General features: G+C 44.7%; 1 protein-coding gene across 1 annotated transcript in view; it reads left to right on the top strand.

The window, feature by feature from the left end:
• Window positions 1–1,655: 1,655 nt before the first annotated feature.
• SLC12A8 (solute carrier family 12 member 8) overlaps window positions 1,656–17,053 on the top strand; it is a 129,664-nt gene continuing 114,266 nt past the window's right edge. The window contains exon 1 of the mRNA XM_065943302.1: window positions 1,656–1,706. Coding sequence (XP_065799374.1) covers window positions 1,656–1,706 — 51 coding nt within the window. The remainder of the gene's footprint in view (window positions 1,707–17,053) is intronic.

Genomic DNA, 17,053 nt, shown 5'->3' with positions numbered 1-17,053 from the left:
GCCTTCCCTTTTGTTTTTAAAAGAACAATCTCTATTTTTAGGGATTTTCACACAAAGGCTCCTGTGGGCGTGGGAAGTACTCCCAGCTGCCCTCCTGTTTCTCAGAAGCCCACACGGAGGCCTAGCAAGTTATTTCAGGCTTAGGAAATATGCCGGATTGGAAATAGAGATAATTTAATCTCTGCATGTTGATGACTTTTTTCTTTTTCCTGCAAGCCGGGGTCCTGGACACCTTACCTCATCCCTAATCCCTTCAAGGTAATTCCTTCCCACACCTCAGCATGCCCGAGGGCACTTTCTTGGAGGAGAATTCCACTTCCGGCAAGGCTGAGGGTCACCTGGGTCGCGTGGCCGCTGCACACTGGGGTCCCTGGAGCGCAGTCTTAGTCTCTTGCCCCAGTGCTTCTGCTCCCCAGCCGCTCAGGCCTGCCTTCAGCAGTGTTCGAGCAGGTGCAGTGAGTAGGCTCGCGTCCTGTCACCCTAATCCGAGGGCCGTGCACCTCGGCGGGGTGCGGTGAACGAGCTATCCAGAGCCGCGACTGGTCAAGTCTGAGAGTTTGCCGACTCTTCCCTTGTCCACTCCCGCACCTCCCGCGCAGTCCCTTCCCACCCCTGTTAAGATTGCTGTTCCTCTCTCCCGGAAGCTCTCCCGGGCGGCCGACGGCGCGCGGGCACCACCCTTGGGGAGGGGAAGTGTCCGCAGCCCTTCTCTCTCCACCTGGATCCGAGAGTCGTGGCCGCGGTGCCCGAGCTCGCGCCGGACGCCTCGTCAGCGGGACAGCTGGGACCCGTGCCGCGCGCACCTGGTCAGCCACGTGGCGGCGGGGAGGGGCCGGGGCGGGGCGGGCCCTCTAGGAGCCGCGTCCCGGGAACAGGTGGGGGCGGACGCCGAGCGGCTGGTGGGTGGGGAGAGCGCAAGGTGGTCGTGGGGGGCTCCTCTTTCCGGGGAGCTCTGTAAGCAGGAGCCCGGCTTAGGTCACCTTTGCCCTCTGCTCAGGTAGACCCCCTTTCTGTTTGCACACGGCAACTGGGATCCGAGCCTCCCGCCCGGCCCACGGCTTCCTGAGAACTTGGTTCGAGAGGGGCGGAGGCTGGAGGGGGGTGTGTACTCTGTGCTGTAGGGGTTCGGGTAAGTGGGGTTGCTGGAGGGACGCGAGTTCAGCGTTGCCCGAAACCCTAGGGGTCTGTGCTCTAAGAGTGTTGGGAGCGCGTCTCGGTAAGTCTCCGGGTCCTTTGACCACCTGCAGCCAGTTCTAGTGGATTGATGGTGTCCTGGCCCTGGACAGAGGGGTTCACAAGGAAGGAGAGGAGGTTAAACTGTGTCCTCAGGGGCTGGGCAGCTAGGCAGTCGGCTCCGACCGCTGTGTTGAAGGAGCTCAGGGCAAAAAGAGCTGGGGGCAGCTGTGGCTTTAAAAGAACAGCAACATTTGAGTAGAGGAAGTCTGAAGGATGAGTGGGATCAAATATTTGGGTACCAAAGAGGGAAGGAGATGTTTCCAGATGAGGCAAGACAAAGTCCCTTCCTCAGCCAGGGCCTGGTATACGAAGGATGGGCAATAAGGATCCAGGGAAAGAGGAGTCAGACTGACCAGGGACACTGTTTACCTTCCAGGAGTCTCCCTACCCAGACCACCAGGACCCCCATTTCCAGAAGAATGGCTCAGATGTCTCAAGTGCAGGAACTCTTCCACGAGGCAGCCCAGCAGGTAGGCCTGGGTGGTGTGGGGGTCTGTGAGAAAAGGTCACCAGGCAAGATGCTGAATGGAAGCATTAGAGTGCACTATTTTAAAAGTAATGATCTCAGACGTTTATTTTGGTATTCCAGCTTAATTGCAAAAATGTTACAGCCAACTCCTAGCCATCTGTGTGCAAAAAATATTCTTTGGTATCTAGCAGATTCCGAATCCTGGACACTCCTCCTCCTCCTACCCTGCCCCACCCGTGGAGATTTTCCCTGAACAGAGTGAGGATTGAGATAATACAAACTCCTTTTAATATTGAATCAAACCAATGTAAGAAGGTAAATTTATTTCTGAAAAAGTATATACTGTATATACTGAAGCCAAATAGATTTCTGGATTCCCTGATATCTGCAGGTTTTCCTTTTTCTTTCTTTCTTTATCCTCTCCCTGTTGATTATTACAGTAAGTATTGAATGTAGGTATGGAATTAAAGTGACCCTCCCCTAAACAACAAACCAACCATGCTTAGGCATTTATCAAGAAGCTACTTGCACCAGGGTCTTTGCTATATGATAATCACTCAACTGTGAAGTTTTCAGTCTCTTGGATATCTATCATCTTTATAGAGAGGGGTAAAGGGGTTTTCTGGCATTGTAACAGGGAGAATGAGCCCCCCAAAAGGAGAGAGAATCAACTCATGGCCTCACACAGTAACAAGAAAATAGTGTCCAAAGCCGGGCAGTCCTGAGCCAAAGGGCAGAGACTGGAGAGGCACATGGGATTCAGGATTGGTGGGGGAATCCAAGCTTGCTAGTTATCCCTCTTTATGTGCAGGGGTACATATGAAAAATGCAGCATGGTGGCTGGCAGCTGGCGAGTGCTTAGCAAAAGGTACTGTTCCCCTTCCCACTGGCCGGCCCAGAACTATATCCTGCATTTTCTACTGAGCTCCTTACACCCAGCCCCCCAGATATTCAAGTTGTTTAGAAATGAGTGACTGGAGACCCAGAATAGCTACTCAGAGAGATTTCAGTACTCTTGCCCAGAGGTCTTTGCTCCTAGGTGAAAGAGCCAGTACCATATTTTTAATGTGGTTGAGTACCCTTAGAGAAACCTTGACTTATTTATTTTATTTAACTTTAAAAATGCATTTAGCTCGACCAGTCTCTCATCATACTTGCCATGCATTTTATTTGTGTTTGCAAGACTGTACTTGAGTGTTTATGCACCTAGTATATGTCCATAGTCTACTTCCTAAATAACGGATACTGTGTTAAGCTTGAAAAATGTACCCAGATGGAAAACGTGAGGCCCTTGTTTCCAGGGATTCCCAAAGGAAAGCACTTGGTTCATTGCTGTGATGGACAAGGAGGCCTGGCGTGCTGCGATTAATGAGGTCGCAAAGAGTTGGACACGACTGAGCAACTGAACTGACTGAACTGAACTGTGATCCTCTCTCTTGTTTAAAACCTTGAGTGGCTCCCCATATCCACCACTCAAGAGTTCGAACTCCTTAGCCTAAGTCCTGCACAGTCTGACCCAGTCTGAGTTTCAGACCTGCTCCCCTGCATCTTACTCTTTGTACCTCACCTTTCAGACAAATGTCCATTCCCTACACCCTGTACTTGTATCTTTCCCCTTGCTGATCTTTGCTAATACTTCTCACTCAGCTGATTTGTCTCTAAACTCTCCAAGTATCTAAGGCTATGCCTGGCATTTAAGTGGTCAGTAAATGTTAATTGACTAATCAAATGAATAAGTAACAGATGACCACAGTGCAAGCTAAATTGCACTGTGCCCTAAGAGAGGGTTGATTTTTATTTAAAACAATTTTTTATAATTTATTAAAGCCACAACCGCATGGCATGTGGGATCTTAGTTCCCTGGACAGGGATTGAACCCATGCCCCCTGCAGTGGAAGCACAGAGTCTTAACTGCTGGACCACCAGGGAAGTCTCAAGTGTTGATTTTTAAAATGATGGATGTAAGTGCCTATGTATCTCCTTCCTCTCCATCTCCCTCAGTCTCTGAACATAGAGGGATTAGACAGTGTTCATTGTCAAGGCCTTTGGTGTTCATTATCTAGACATCTTAGAAATCTCTCCCTTTGTCTTCCTTGCCCTGTCTTGTCCAAGGTATCATTTCTTAATTGAATTATTTCATACCTTCCTAACTTCTTTCTCCACATCTCCTCTAAAGCGATCCCTTTTAAAAGCACAAGTCTGTGCATTTGACTCCTCTGCTTAAAGCCTTTCCATGGGTTCTCGCTGCCTTCAGAACTCAGTTCAGACTCCTTACCTTGGCCCCCAGATAGCCTTTCCCCAAACTCTCTCACCATGATCTGACTGGCTTCCTCTGCTCCCTCCCATAGCATGCTCTGGCAGTGCACTTGTTCTGCAGTATTGAAGTGAGCTGTTTCTTTCCTGTCTTACTTGGTGGTGGTGGTGGTTTAGTTGTGAAGTCATGTCCGACTCTTGCGATCCCACGGACTGTAGCCTGCCAGGCTTCTCTGTCCATGGGATTCTCCAAGCAAGAATACTGGAGTGGGTTGCCATTACCATCTTCCTTAAGGCTGTGAATTCCTGAAGTTCAGGGCATTGTCTTATTCATTTTTGTGTCCCCAGTACTTGTCATTAGTGCTCAGCATATGGAAGATGCTCAATCAGTGCCAGTTCTACTTAACAGAACTCACCTGGCTAAGGATAGGGGAAGCTGCTATTTGCATTAGGTCTTGAAGGGTCAGTGGTAAAGTTGGGACACACATCCCAGGCTGAAAGGGTAAGAAAATGATAATAACTACCAACTTATTATGTGCTGAACACATAATGTGCGTCACCTCTTTTAATCTTCACAACATTCTGAAGTAGATATAATAATTATTTTGGTTGACAGATGAAAAACAGAGGCACTTTGAACCCGAGTGTGGTTGTTGCCAAGGTCCAGGCTTTAATCCTTTCTGCTTTATGCCTCCTGCCTCAATGGCCGGAGCAAAGCATGTATGGGAACAGATAGCAGGCTGGACAGCTAACATGTTTGAAGTGGTTGGCCTTCCAGAAGTTTCCCATGAACCTTTTTCTCCCTTTACTCCAGGTTTGGGAGTTAGGAATTCTGCTCAGAGCTTTGAGGTATGAAGAGCATGGGACTAAGAAGGCCATGCCCAGTGGGAAGACAGGCTGGGGGGTGTTACCCTAAACCCTTCTGTTCAGATCTGCTCTTCTCTTGGTCACTGTGTCTGGAAAGTAGGTCTTAGGAGATCTGGGAAGAGTGGGGATGCTTCCGAGTTAAGTGGAGGGGTTAACAAATGGATTCTTGGCTTGCTTTACTCATTTCGGGACCAGATTGGGTATGTGTGGGTGGGTGTTGGTCAAGCAGACCAGCTGGGAAGGGTCTGTAGATCTGAGGGTTGATGGTGTTGCCTGGTTCAAGTACTAACTCTAACAATTCGTAACTTTGGGAAAGTTACTTCACCTGGTTAAGCCTTTGTGTCCTCCCATAAAATGACTACAGTAATAGAACCTACCTTAGAGAATTATGAAGATTAACAGAGATACTTCATGTAGATGTTTAGTATAGCACCCAGTTCATAGGAGGCATTTTGTAAACATTGTCTAATAATAAAAGTGAGATGGGGGGTATGTATTTGGTCCATGAGGTAGTGATGTGAATGATCAGAAGGTTCAGTTGGCAAATGAATACATGACTCTGCACATCAAATTCAGGTAGAAGACCTAAGGTAGGAGTCCCAAATCCAGAATAATTTCCTTGGCCAAAACCAGAGACTGGGATAGTGTCTGGGACACTCTGGATGATGTGGGATGGGCAGTCCGTTGAGGACGATTTTTATGCCTGGAGTGGTTTGGGAATGTGTGTGTACCTTGTGGAGATACGAGTCATTTCGGGAACCTCTGTCCCCAGGCACTTCACTGATGTGCAATGTGGTTTAAGGGTAGACTTGAACCTGGGAACCTGGGGTTCCCAATTCTGCCTGTGCCACCAGGCATGCCAGGCCTTTGGAGAATTTACTCAAGGGCTTGCCCTGTTTCCACAACTGCAAGATGGGGTGAGTGTACCTGATTTTCAGGGTTCTTACGCCATCTGCAGAAGGGTCTGGCCCTGTGCCTGTCACATGGTGCACACTAAACACAGTGCTTGTCCGGTGATCAGATGAAGCAGATTTCACACAGAAGCCCAGTCGAGTAGTCTGCTTGTGAGATGCAGGACTGGAAAGCTAAGGAGCAGCTGGTGCCAGTGGGAGGTGAATGGAAAGCTAATGGCCTTTGTTGCCAGCCGTGTCTCCATCAGTCACTGGACAGAGAGGACTGTGACAGACACGGTGGTCAGGAGGATGAAGCTGACAGGAGAAAGGAGGTAGCTGGAGACAGGGAGGGATGGCAAGTGGACATCTGTGCAAGGTCTGAAGTCCAGCAGGATCCAGTGCTCTTAGTGTGGGAAACAGCAGGAAAAGTTGGCTCAGCTTAGCAGGTATTTGCTGAGTGCCTGTTCTTGCCAGGATCTCCAGCGAGTGCTGCAGATAGTAAAACAGAAGTCTCTTAATCATGATGGAATAAGGGATGCCTCCCACTAGTCTGGTGTGCTGTTTTCCTTCTCTCAGGATTGGACAGTCTCCAGAAAAACTTAAAGGGAAGCTGTGTCATGCTGTGGTCTGAGAATCGGTGACCAAAAGCCACAGATTAGCTAGTGTGAGTAACTCATTCTCTTCCTTCGTTACCCGGCTGGAGACTTGGGATCCAGCAGGAGTGAGTCTGTGAGGACCCTGTCCTAGGAAGTCTATGGGCTAACTTCTGGGCGGCCTGAGCTAATCACCCTAGAAAAAAGCCCAATGCAGACTCAGGGATAAGTGCCCATCAGAGCTATGGCATCTAGCCCACGTGTGAGCCAGGGTGCGAGCTCTTCATGACGCTGCGCCAGGACTCAGTGCCGCCAGACTCCCTGCCTCCTTTCCCTTCTCTGGCCTCTCCAGTGCTTGCTTCCTGTCCTCACTTCCTCGGTTCAGTGGCTCACTGAGGTTAGCTCAGTGTGGTAAGAGTAAGAAAGAATATGATCCAGTTGTGGGAGCAGCAAGAGAGGCAGAAAGAGGTGAACATGTTAAGAGACAGAGGCGATACAAGTTATTGCAATGAATAAAGAGGAATTTTCTACTCTCAAAAAAATGGAGGCGTTCTCAGAGATCCTCTGGTCCAGCCCTTGCTTAGCTTGTCCATAAACAAGCCCAGAGATGTGGAATGATTTGCCCAAAGATACATAAAGAGAGTGACAGAGCCACAGCTGAACCCTGAACACCCTCACCCTATATCATGGCTCTGGGTTGATCTTAATGCAGCCAATCTTTAGATTATAATTTTGAGCATTGGTATCAGGCTTCATCACAAAAGCTTTGCTGTGGTTTTCTGCACCCTTATTAGCCCATGTACAGTTAAGAACTGACTTTCATTTTTGCATTTTTCAGGCCCATTTTGGCATCTTTAAAAAGCCAATATGCAAAGTGAGCCTTGGCAGCCATATGCTAGGTGATAGCTTATTGCTTTGTTAGAATATAGAGAAATGAATGCACCTGAGGAGAATAGACAAGGGAACCTAGGACAAGGCTGTCTTGTTATCCCCTCTTATCCTGATAGGGAAACTGGGGTCCAGAGTGGTTGGGTGGAAGAGAAGGGCTTACATCTGGGATTCTGGGAGTCATGACCCCTATCATCCTCCCAGTTTCTGGAGGGCATGAAGCTTATACCATTTTTAGGGATTCTCTTCAGTCAAAAGGATACAAATTATAAATACAAAATTAGGTATAGTCTTTGGAGAGACTCAATGCAAGTGAAGGCTCTTGAGGCTTAAGCTGTTAGCTTCACTGTGAAAGACCAAGGGTACCTGGACAGAACCACCTATGGGATATAACAGAAGAAACAGGCTTGGGCCCTGGAGCTTGGGAGAGAAGAAAGGGCAGCAATTACTCTCAGGGTTGAAATGAGTCTGCAACTTTCATATGAGTTTGGTTTGTGTATCTTGCTCTCTCTCTGTTGTCTTCAGCCCCTTCCACTTTACAGGCCCACTTGTCACTTAGCCTAGGAGGTCAGCCTCGAAAATGACAATGCTCTGAAAATACTTCATATTTGTAAAAAGTTGGAGTGGAGACATTTTCTGGACGAAGAAACTAGAATGAAAGTGATTCTTCACTGAAATGAATGAGTTGGTGTTTATATTCACAGGATCTTCATTTGTAAGGGGACTGATGACACAGAGAGATCAGTGCCATTGGAAGAATTTACTGCCTACATTTCTCAAGGGAAGGAGGAATGCCATGCAGGGCCACAGCGGAAGCACCAGGTTCTGGTCAGGAGGCAAAAGCAGGAATGAAGGGAAAACCTGGGCCACAGCCTTTATTGTGCTTTTGGTGGGAAGGGCAGGGCAGGGTAGAGCAAACAGCTTAGGACTGGCTGGTTTTAATAGTTCTGGTAAGCTTTGGCAGTAGAAGTGGTCTCTGGTTTCCTCGAAAATGGCCTGGGGATGATTTAGAGTAGGAGAAATATTGACTTGGTGTGTGAGAATTAGATAAACAGAGTGGCTTAGGGAATATACTCCAAATTGGTAGTTTTGCATATGGAAGGCATGCTCCTGGCCAGCTGTGTGCTATCTATAAGAGCTGATTAGGGTTGATATGTTCCCTGAACTGCAGGATTTTTAAGATGTCATAATGTCGTAAGACAGGAAAAAACATGATTAATATATTCTGCCTAGCTATGAATGAATGAACTAGATGACTTAAAAATTTCTTTCTGCCTTAGGGTATACTTCATCTGTGGTCAAATACAGAAAAAAAAAAAATGCAGTCCTTTATTTAATAGTTTGGAGTTTGGAAGGAGAATCCTAGAGGCTGTGTTAATGATTCTGAAGTACTTTTCTTATAATTTGTGTAAGGAGCTGCTAGTGGTGCTTAGACTCTGGTCTGGCCTGATTGAACAACCTGGCTTCCTATAGGAGTGGATGACAGAATTTTAGCTTATTTTTCCATTTATTTTATTTTTTTGCTGACAAAATCTCTCTCTTCAGGATAGAAGTTTAAATACTAGATAGATCTGTATTCATAAAACAATATCAAATAAAAAACACTTAAAGAAATATGCATACCTTATGGAGTGTAATTCAGTATCTCTTTTTGCTCTTTTCCAGGCAAGAATACTGGAGTAGGTTGCCATTCCCTTCTCCAGGGGATCTTCCCAACCCAGGGATGGAACCCAGGTCTCCCACACTGCAAATGGATTCTTTACTGTCTGAGCCAGCAGGGAAGACTTGTTTGCTCTTTAATCATTATCAAGTAGTAATGTAGGACTTCCCAGGTGGCGCTAGTGGTAAAGAACCCACCTGCCAGTGTAGGAGATGTAAAAGACGGGGGTTCAATCCCTGGGATCGGGAAGGTCCCCTGGAAGAGGAAATGGCAACCCACTCTAGTATTCTTGCCTGGGAAATCGCATGGACAGAGAAGCCTGGCTGGCTACAGTTCATGGGGTCACAAGGAGTTGAGCACAACTGAGCGTGCATTTGTGCAAGTGCCTGTGCACGCACATGCACACACACACAGACACATACTCTCAAGTAGTAGTGTAATCTGATTCTTAAAACTTGTTTTCTTTCTTTCTGAATTTAGCAACTTAGTCAAAAGACTGCAGAGGTTGTAGTGATGGTGGTATGCTTCAGGATAGCTCAGCATGAACAGTCTTCAGAGGTAATATTGCTCTGGCGTGAATACCTGTCTAGTAGGATATTGTTGCCATTGTCACTTATCAGGAGAAAGGTACATTTCTTTTGTTTTCGTTTTGTTGTGCAAGTGTTCTCTTCTTTATATGAACAGGCATAAAGAAAGAGATAAAGATAGTGAAGTAAAAACCACTGGTCTGTGTAAAAAAATTCGAGGATATGCTTTTTACAATCTGCAGATAGCTTGTAAATCACATCCACAGTCTCTGTCAGAAGTTGCAGGATTTAGGTGCTTACCAATGAACTTGAAGCCATGGTAGTCTAGTGACCCTCATTTAGCCAAAAATAGTTATGTTTGATCCTAATGATAAATTTGCTCTAAAGTGAGTCTCAGTGTTCATAGAACTTAGAAAAGAGAAGGCCATGGCTCATTTTGAGTAGCTTGCCCTTTTTATTTTAGGCAATTATCGGTTAAAAATAAAACCAAAGCACAGGCAAATTTTAATTTTAAACAAAGATATACACATGTATGAACAGACATTAATTTTATCAAAGAAATTTAAGCAGACTGTACATTCAAAATGTGATTCAGATCACAGGTATCTTTTGGTGTATCCATCCATTGCATAAAGTGAAGTTGAGTTATAAATAAATTTCTAACTTGAGGTCAGCATTTTATTTTTCAAATATTCCTAATATGTGGTAGATTTTTCTTCAAATAAAATTTGTTATTATTTATATCATAGAAGTACTACATGTATGCAGTAAAAGCATTTTTTAAGCAAAAGAATGATACAAAATTAAAAGCTTTCTTCCTCTCTCCCGTTACCGCCATTCCCCAGAGACAGTTGCTAATGGTTTATAACTTTAAATATTTTATTTATACCTCAGTTTCTTGACTACCTTATCAATTTAATATACATTTACTTATTGCTTCCCAGTATGAAAAAAGAGAACATTGGTACATTTACCCTTCCTTCCATTTCTCTCATTTCATTTCTAATTTTTTGTTATTTGGATTGTTACTTTTGCATTGTCAAGGTTTATAAAATTTATATATATATATATATTTTTAAACTGTAATAAGTATTTCCATGTTTGTTATAGTGGGTTATAAAAACTTTACATGTGTAAAAGTCATTTATTGTAGTAAGAAATATAAATGTGTATGTTTAACTGGAAAACCAAGTGACGTTATCAGACTCATGGAGGAGAAAACACAGGCCTAAGCTGTTAAAGCTTTGCTGCTTCTGAGCAATAAAGTCTTAATTTTTTTTCAAGTATCCTTTAATTCTTCTGGTTCATATGCAGCTGCTGCTGTTTTTATATCCCCTGTCATTTTTTCTTGAATGTTCTTCTCTTTGGGATGACAGCAAATTTTTTCATATATGGATTGGTGGTGGTAGATTACTCTTTCTAACTATAGAAGCATGGGAGGCCAAATTGTTTTCATGTACTTCAAAAATAATGTCTCACAGCAGATTGAATGCAGGAGATATGAGAGTCCAGATGTATTCTATCAAGCCAGAGATTAAAATGTTTTCATTAAATGTTTTTACTTGGGAAAGTAGTTATTTTTCATGCAAACATGAGACTTATTTTAACAGATAATAGGCTTATTATTATCATGTTTAAGTGATTAATAAGTATTTTAAAATATCTCCCTTTAAGTTTCTAATACAGTAAATATTGATAGTTATAGTTCACATAAACAAAAACTTGGGGATCCTCGGTAATTTTTAAGAATGTAAAAGGATCTGGAGATCAAAAAGTTTGAGAACAGCTGCTCTAGAGATTAAACATACATTTAAAAATGTTCACAGTTTGTTTAGAGTTAATATTATACCGCTTCAGTGTAAAATGTAGGAACTTGGCAATCACAGAGGCCTATTTCCCAGCTCTGCCCTTCAGCCTTTTATGCTATAAGTGCCATATGTGTTACATCCATTACATGATGAAACCTCCGAGATGATGTTATTCCCAATGATTGCTGTGGCCTGTGTCTGCTCCTAGCATTTGCTGGCTCTGAACCTGGAACTTCTCAGGTGCCTTGGAAGACAGCTCTTCTCTTGGCTGCCCTGGGCTGCTCCATCATGTGCCTTCTTTTGCCCATCCAAGCCCATATGCAGGAATCTCTCCAAATATCTGATCTACTAGTAGCACTTGTTTTTTTCCCTTCTAGTTGTAACTATGATTTGATACATAAAAAAAAAGCCCACATCTTTTCTGTTATTGTCATGGTAATTTGGAAGATAGGAAAGTGCATATTCTGCTGTCTTAAAAGAGAGATTTAATGTCACTTTCTAAAGCACATTTTATTCATTCATTCATTCCACTAACACATTTAGTAAGCACCTGTTCCATGTTGAGCACTGGGGGTACAAGAGTGAACAAACTATTTTTTCAATATATATGAGTTTCTTTTAAAAAATAAAAATTGTGTTTATTTTTAAACTTGATATTTTTGATACCATTTCACACTTATAGGAAGTTGCAGTAGTATAAGGAACTGCCATATACTCTTGATTCAGGTTTACCAGCTGTTAACATTTTGTCCTTTTGCTTTATTATTTGTGTGCTCTCTCTTGCTCTTGCTCTGTCTCTAAATTTCTATTCCATATGTATGTTTTGATACATATTATGTTCTATTATAGGCTTCCTAGGTGGCTCAGAGGCAAAGAATTCACCTGCCAATGCAAGAGCCATAGGAAATGCAGGTTCGATCTATGGGTCGGGAAGATCCTCTGGAGGAGGAAATGGCAACCCACTCCAGTATTTTGCTGGGATAATCCCATGGACAGAGGAGCCTGGCAGGGTGCAGTCCATGGTGTTGCAAAGAGTCAGACATGACTGAGCACATATTCTATTGTATGTATTTTTTTCCTGAACAACTTGGAAGTAATTTGTAGACATCATATTTCCTTATCCATAAATATTTCAGTGTCTATTTCCTAAGAATAGGACTTTTCTTTTACCTAACCACAGTATATTTATCAAGATCAAGACATTTAGAGAATTTCCTGGTGGTTCAGTGGGTGACACTCACGCTTTCACTGCTGAGGGCCTGCATTCAAATTCCTGGCCAGGGAACTAGGATCCCACAAGCTGCTTGGTGTGGCCAAATAAAACAGCCATAGTGCCTGCCTGGATGGTCAGACTATGGATTTTTTTTTTTTTTTTTTAAAGATCAAGACATTTAACATTGATCAATCCTATTATCTAATCCACAGTTTCACAGTCCACTTTTGCCAGTTATCCCACTGATATCCTGTCGCTTTTTCCCCCAGACCAGGAGTCAGTCCAGCATCACACAGGGCATTCAGTCATCATGCTTCACTCAGTCTCGTTTACTCTGGAACAATTCCTTAGCCTTTCTTTGTCTTTCGTGACCTTGACTTTTTTTTTTTTTTTTTTTGCAAAACACAGGTTAGTTGTTTCGTAGAATGTTCCTCAGTCTGGGACATGATCTCTTATGATTAGATTTGGGGTTTGTATTTTGGGCAGGAACCCATAGAATTATATTACATTCTTTTCCAGACATCATGTTAGGAGAGAGGTACAGGATTTCTGCTTGTTCCATTATTGGTAATGTTAACTTTGGCTAGCATTTCAGGTGGTGCCTACTAGGTTAATCTAGTCTGAAGTTACTAATTTTACCTTTGTAGTTAATACGTAATTTGTTAGGGATACTTTGAGACTATGGAACTATCCAGTTCCTCATATATCTCTTACCCACTAGCTTTAGCATCAGTTGTTGATTCTTAGCAGAATTAGTTATTACTGTGATGGCTGCAGAATGATGATTTTCTAACACCATCATTTCTTCTACATATATTAGTTGGTCTTCTACTAAAAAGGATTTTCCCTCTTTCTGCTGGTTTTAATTTATTCATTTACTTGTATCTGTATGGACTTAGATTCTTATTTTTTCCATGAGTGTTCTATTGCTATAATTATTGATTTTGATGCTCAAATCATTCCAGATTTGGCCAGTGGGTGCCCCTGCAGGGTGTTTCCTATTTCCTTTAGACACATCCTCATCATTTTTAGGAGCACTTCCTTACTTTCTGACAGAAAATATTCTAGGTTCATTTTGTATTTTCTCTGCCTCGGCCCTGAATCAGCTATTCCTCCAAAGAGCTCTGGCTCAGTAAGGTGAGAAATGGTATTTAAAGACCAAGATCTGGATGTTAGATATGTTCATTGCTACTGGGGTGTCTTACCTTGTAGACCCTTTAAGTAGACAGAGAGAAGGAATATATGTTTATATCTTCCTCTGCATATTAAAAACTATGAATTCAAATTGATGCCTCTCATTCTGATTTATCACCCCAGGGTTCTCCTTCCTTAGTTTTAACTGCCTTCTCCAACAGTGAGAAACTTGACTGTCAGTCAATATATTTACTTCTTTGCTCAATCCTATAATTCATGGAAAGTAGATTAACTCCTACCCCTGCAAAAAACAAACTTTCTTTCTAGAATGTGTGTTACACGTGTGCTCAGTTGCTAAGTCACGTCCGACCCTGTAACACTGGACTGTAGCCTGCCAAGCGCCTCTGTCCATGGGATCTCCCAGGCAAGAATACTGGAGTGGGATCCAATTTCCTTCTCCAGGGGATCTTCCCAATCCAGGGATCAAACCCTCGACTCCTGCATTGGCTTTACCTCTGAGCCACCAGGGAAGCCTAGAGTTTGTGTTAGTTTGTAGTTATTTGTCTTTAGACTGAAAGCATATAGTCAAAATAATATGTTCGAAAGTTACTCTGCTCTGTTTTTTTCCTACCTTCAGTGTGGTTATATTTTTCTTTAGATAGTTAGGTTAATTTGTTTCTGCATTCTTAGAGTTTTTCTCTCTCATTCTGTTGATTTGATTTGATTTTGTTTAATTTTGAGTATGTAAAACACTATGTGATTCCAAAAGTCAAAAGTACTCAGTACATAGGAATTCTTGAATGAATATAGTATTGTCTTATTCACTGAGCCACCTAGAAGAATAAATCTTTCGCAGTTGATATTTAGCAAGTTTGCCTGTTACTGGTGAAGGGCATTAGGGTCTGTGTTTGTCCTCCTGATATTAAGCCGAGATAGATTGTCTAGTGACAGCCCGAGTCTTGCAGGAAGCTTCTGTCCTCTTGTCAAGGAGACTGGGAAGGGAAGGGGAAGCTCTTGTTTAGGTGGCCATGGCATTGCTGCTGTGGGAATTTAGATTTGTGGGATGATGTTAGGTGTCCATAGTATAGTGTCTTTGGGTTGTGCATTCTGAGTGCAGAAGTGGTTGCTCTGTGGGGAATGAGCTGTTGCTGTGTGGCTCTAAGAGGCAGAACCTCACCAGGAATTCCCACCAGCACCAACATTTTCACAGCATCTGAGGGTCTTGCCACTCCTGTGCCTGTATGGTTCTATGACCAGGTTGTTCCTTGAGACATTCCTAGCCTTGGACCAGGATCAGCACACACAGGATGGAAAAACCACAGATCAAGCATCTGGAGCTACTGTTATGGAGACGCTGGCTTTTGAACTCATTCCATGCAGATTTCCACATAGCCACAAAGATCTCACATTGCTAGGAATGACTAAATCAATATTGACCAAGGGTGCTGCCCAGATTCAGATCCAAGGAAATCAGACTTTGACCACTCCTGGTGAGTCCCTGCCACTTCCCCTCTGGAGCAGTTTCCATGACCAGCATCAGTCTGGTAGCAGAGTGCTGATCGGATGCCCATTCGCAAACTCCTAGTGCAACAGAGAAGGCGCCAGCTGCCCCAGCACTGGGACTGAGCAGGGCTGAGCTGTAGAGGATTCATGTTTCAGGTGAAGATTCACCTGAAACATGAGGCCAGGTTAGTTGGGCTAATAGAAGAGTACAGTCAATTAGACATCTTTCCTTTCCCTCTCAACTGCCCTGAAGAAATCCTCACCCATGTTTAAAACTGCCTGATGTGCTTCATGCTTACGAAAAAACCTTTCACAATTAACATCTCATCTAAACTGTGCAGCCCACCCCGAGGCAGGTATGTGGCTACCTGCATCAGCCACAGTTGGCCGTGGCCATGGAGCCTGCTGCCCCCCACCCAGCTCTGCCTGTGGTGCTTATTCAGAGTCAGAGAGGAATGTGGCTGGTGCCCACTCTGCCCACTGGGTCACAGGCCAGCAGCAGCTTGGGATCTTCTCTGATGTGTGATTGATAATTAAATAACTAGCGTTCAGAGAGCAAGCTGCTGGCATATGTGTGTGCTCTGGGGAGCATATGTGTGTGTCTTTGGGAGGGAGGGCCAGGTCATGTCCTGCTCTGACCTGCCCCTGACCCAAGTGGGCAGAAGCCAGATTCTTTTTCTCCAGCTGCTGGCAGAAAGAAGAGGTGTCATCTCACATTTCAGGTGTGCTCGCTCAGGCCTGCTTGGCGGCCTGCGGGAAGGAGGTGGCTGTCTGATAGGAAGGCTCCGGGGCGGGAGCTTGCATGGCCCACTGTGGCAGAGTGTCTGTCTCCTCAGCCCCACTTGTTGCATGCTAGAAGCAGTGTGTCCCACTCTGGACACATTTCAGGATGCGATTTCCCTGCCTTCCCAGACATTCTGCAGAAGAGTGAAGATTCTCTACTCAAGAAAGACTTCTACTTCAGAACTAAAACACCCACCCCGCAGCTGTGGTGTCTCCAGTGTGGTTTCAGCCCTTGGCTTAGAGGGACCAGGCCCTGGCTCCTTGTTCTGGGAGGTCAGGAAGGGAAGCCCTAGCAACAAGCATCACGCAGGTGTGATCGCCCAGGGCCAGACTCCAACTTGCTGTGCCCCAGAACCTGCCAAGTGTCCACCTGAGGGGCCTCAAGAAAGAGAGGAACCTGCCCCTTGAGCATGTGTGTGCCTTTCTGAGGGATGCTTTGCCCCTCTTGCTTTGCTTTCTCTTCTTCCTTAGTTTCCACCCCTGTCTCCCAGAAGCCTCACTGCCGGGCACACACGTCTTACTGCCGTCCGCCTTTCCCCACAACCTGTTATGTTTGTGCCATAGAGCACTGAATGATACTCCTGTTATTTTGGAATAGATGACTGGGACCCAAATCTGAAGACAGTTTCTGAGTGAGTTATCAACAGTTGGTGCCAATCACAAGATAGCCCAGAACTGGCCCAACTATCACCCCTGTCACCTAGTGATTCCACTGCCCTCCCCCGGGCACCAGAAATGACTGGGCAGAGGCACAAAGCAAGTGTCTGTGGGCCACAGCCTCTGCGGGAGAGGGTTTTGTAGATGAGCTGGGGTTCCTTAACCTCCCATAAAGGAGGGAGTTGGGTTTGAGACCCCCAAGTGTGGGGAAAAGCTGATACTCTGTCCTTGGTTGGAGGTCTGCATATGCTGAGGACATGGCTCTGCCTGCAGCCTGTCTGAGCAAGACCTGGGGGTATTTAGAGAGCTGGCAGGACAGACAGAGGGCAGGGTTGGGATACTGTTATTTATGGTAAATATGGGCTTCCATGGCCGCTCAGATGGTAAAGAGTTTGCCTGCAATGCAGGAGACCCAGGTTCTATCCCTGGGTTGGCAAGATCCCTGGAGAAGGAAATGGCAACCCACTCCAGTATTCTTGCCTGGAGATTTCCATGGACAGAGGAGCCTGGCGGACTACAGGCCACAGGGTTGCAAAGAGCTGGACACGACTGAGCAACTAACACTTTCA

The sequence above is a fragment of the Muntiacus reevesi genome, chromosome 8, assembly GCF_963930625.1.
Source record: "Muntiacus reevesi chromosome 8, mMunRee1.1, whole genome shotgun sequence".
NCBI classification, from domain to species: Eukaryota; Metazoa; Chordata; class Mammalia; order Artiodactyla; family Cervidae; genus Muntiacus; species Muntiacus reevesi.
This window is presented reverse-complemented; position numbering and strand designations above follow the sequence as displayed.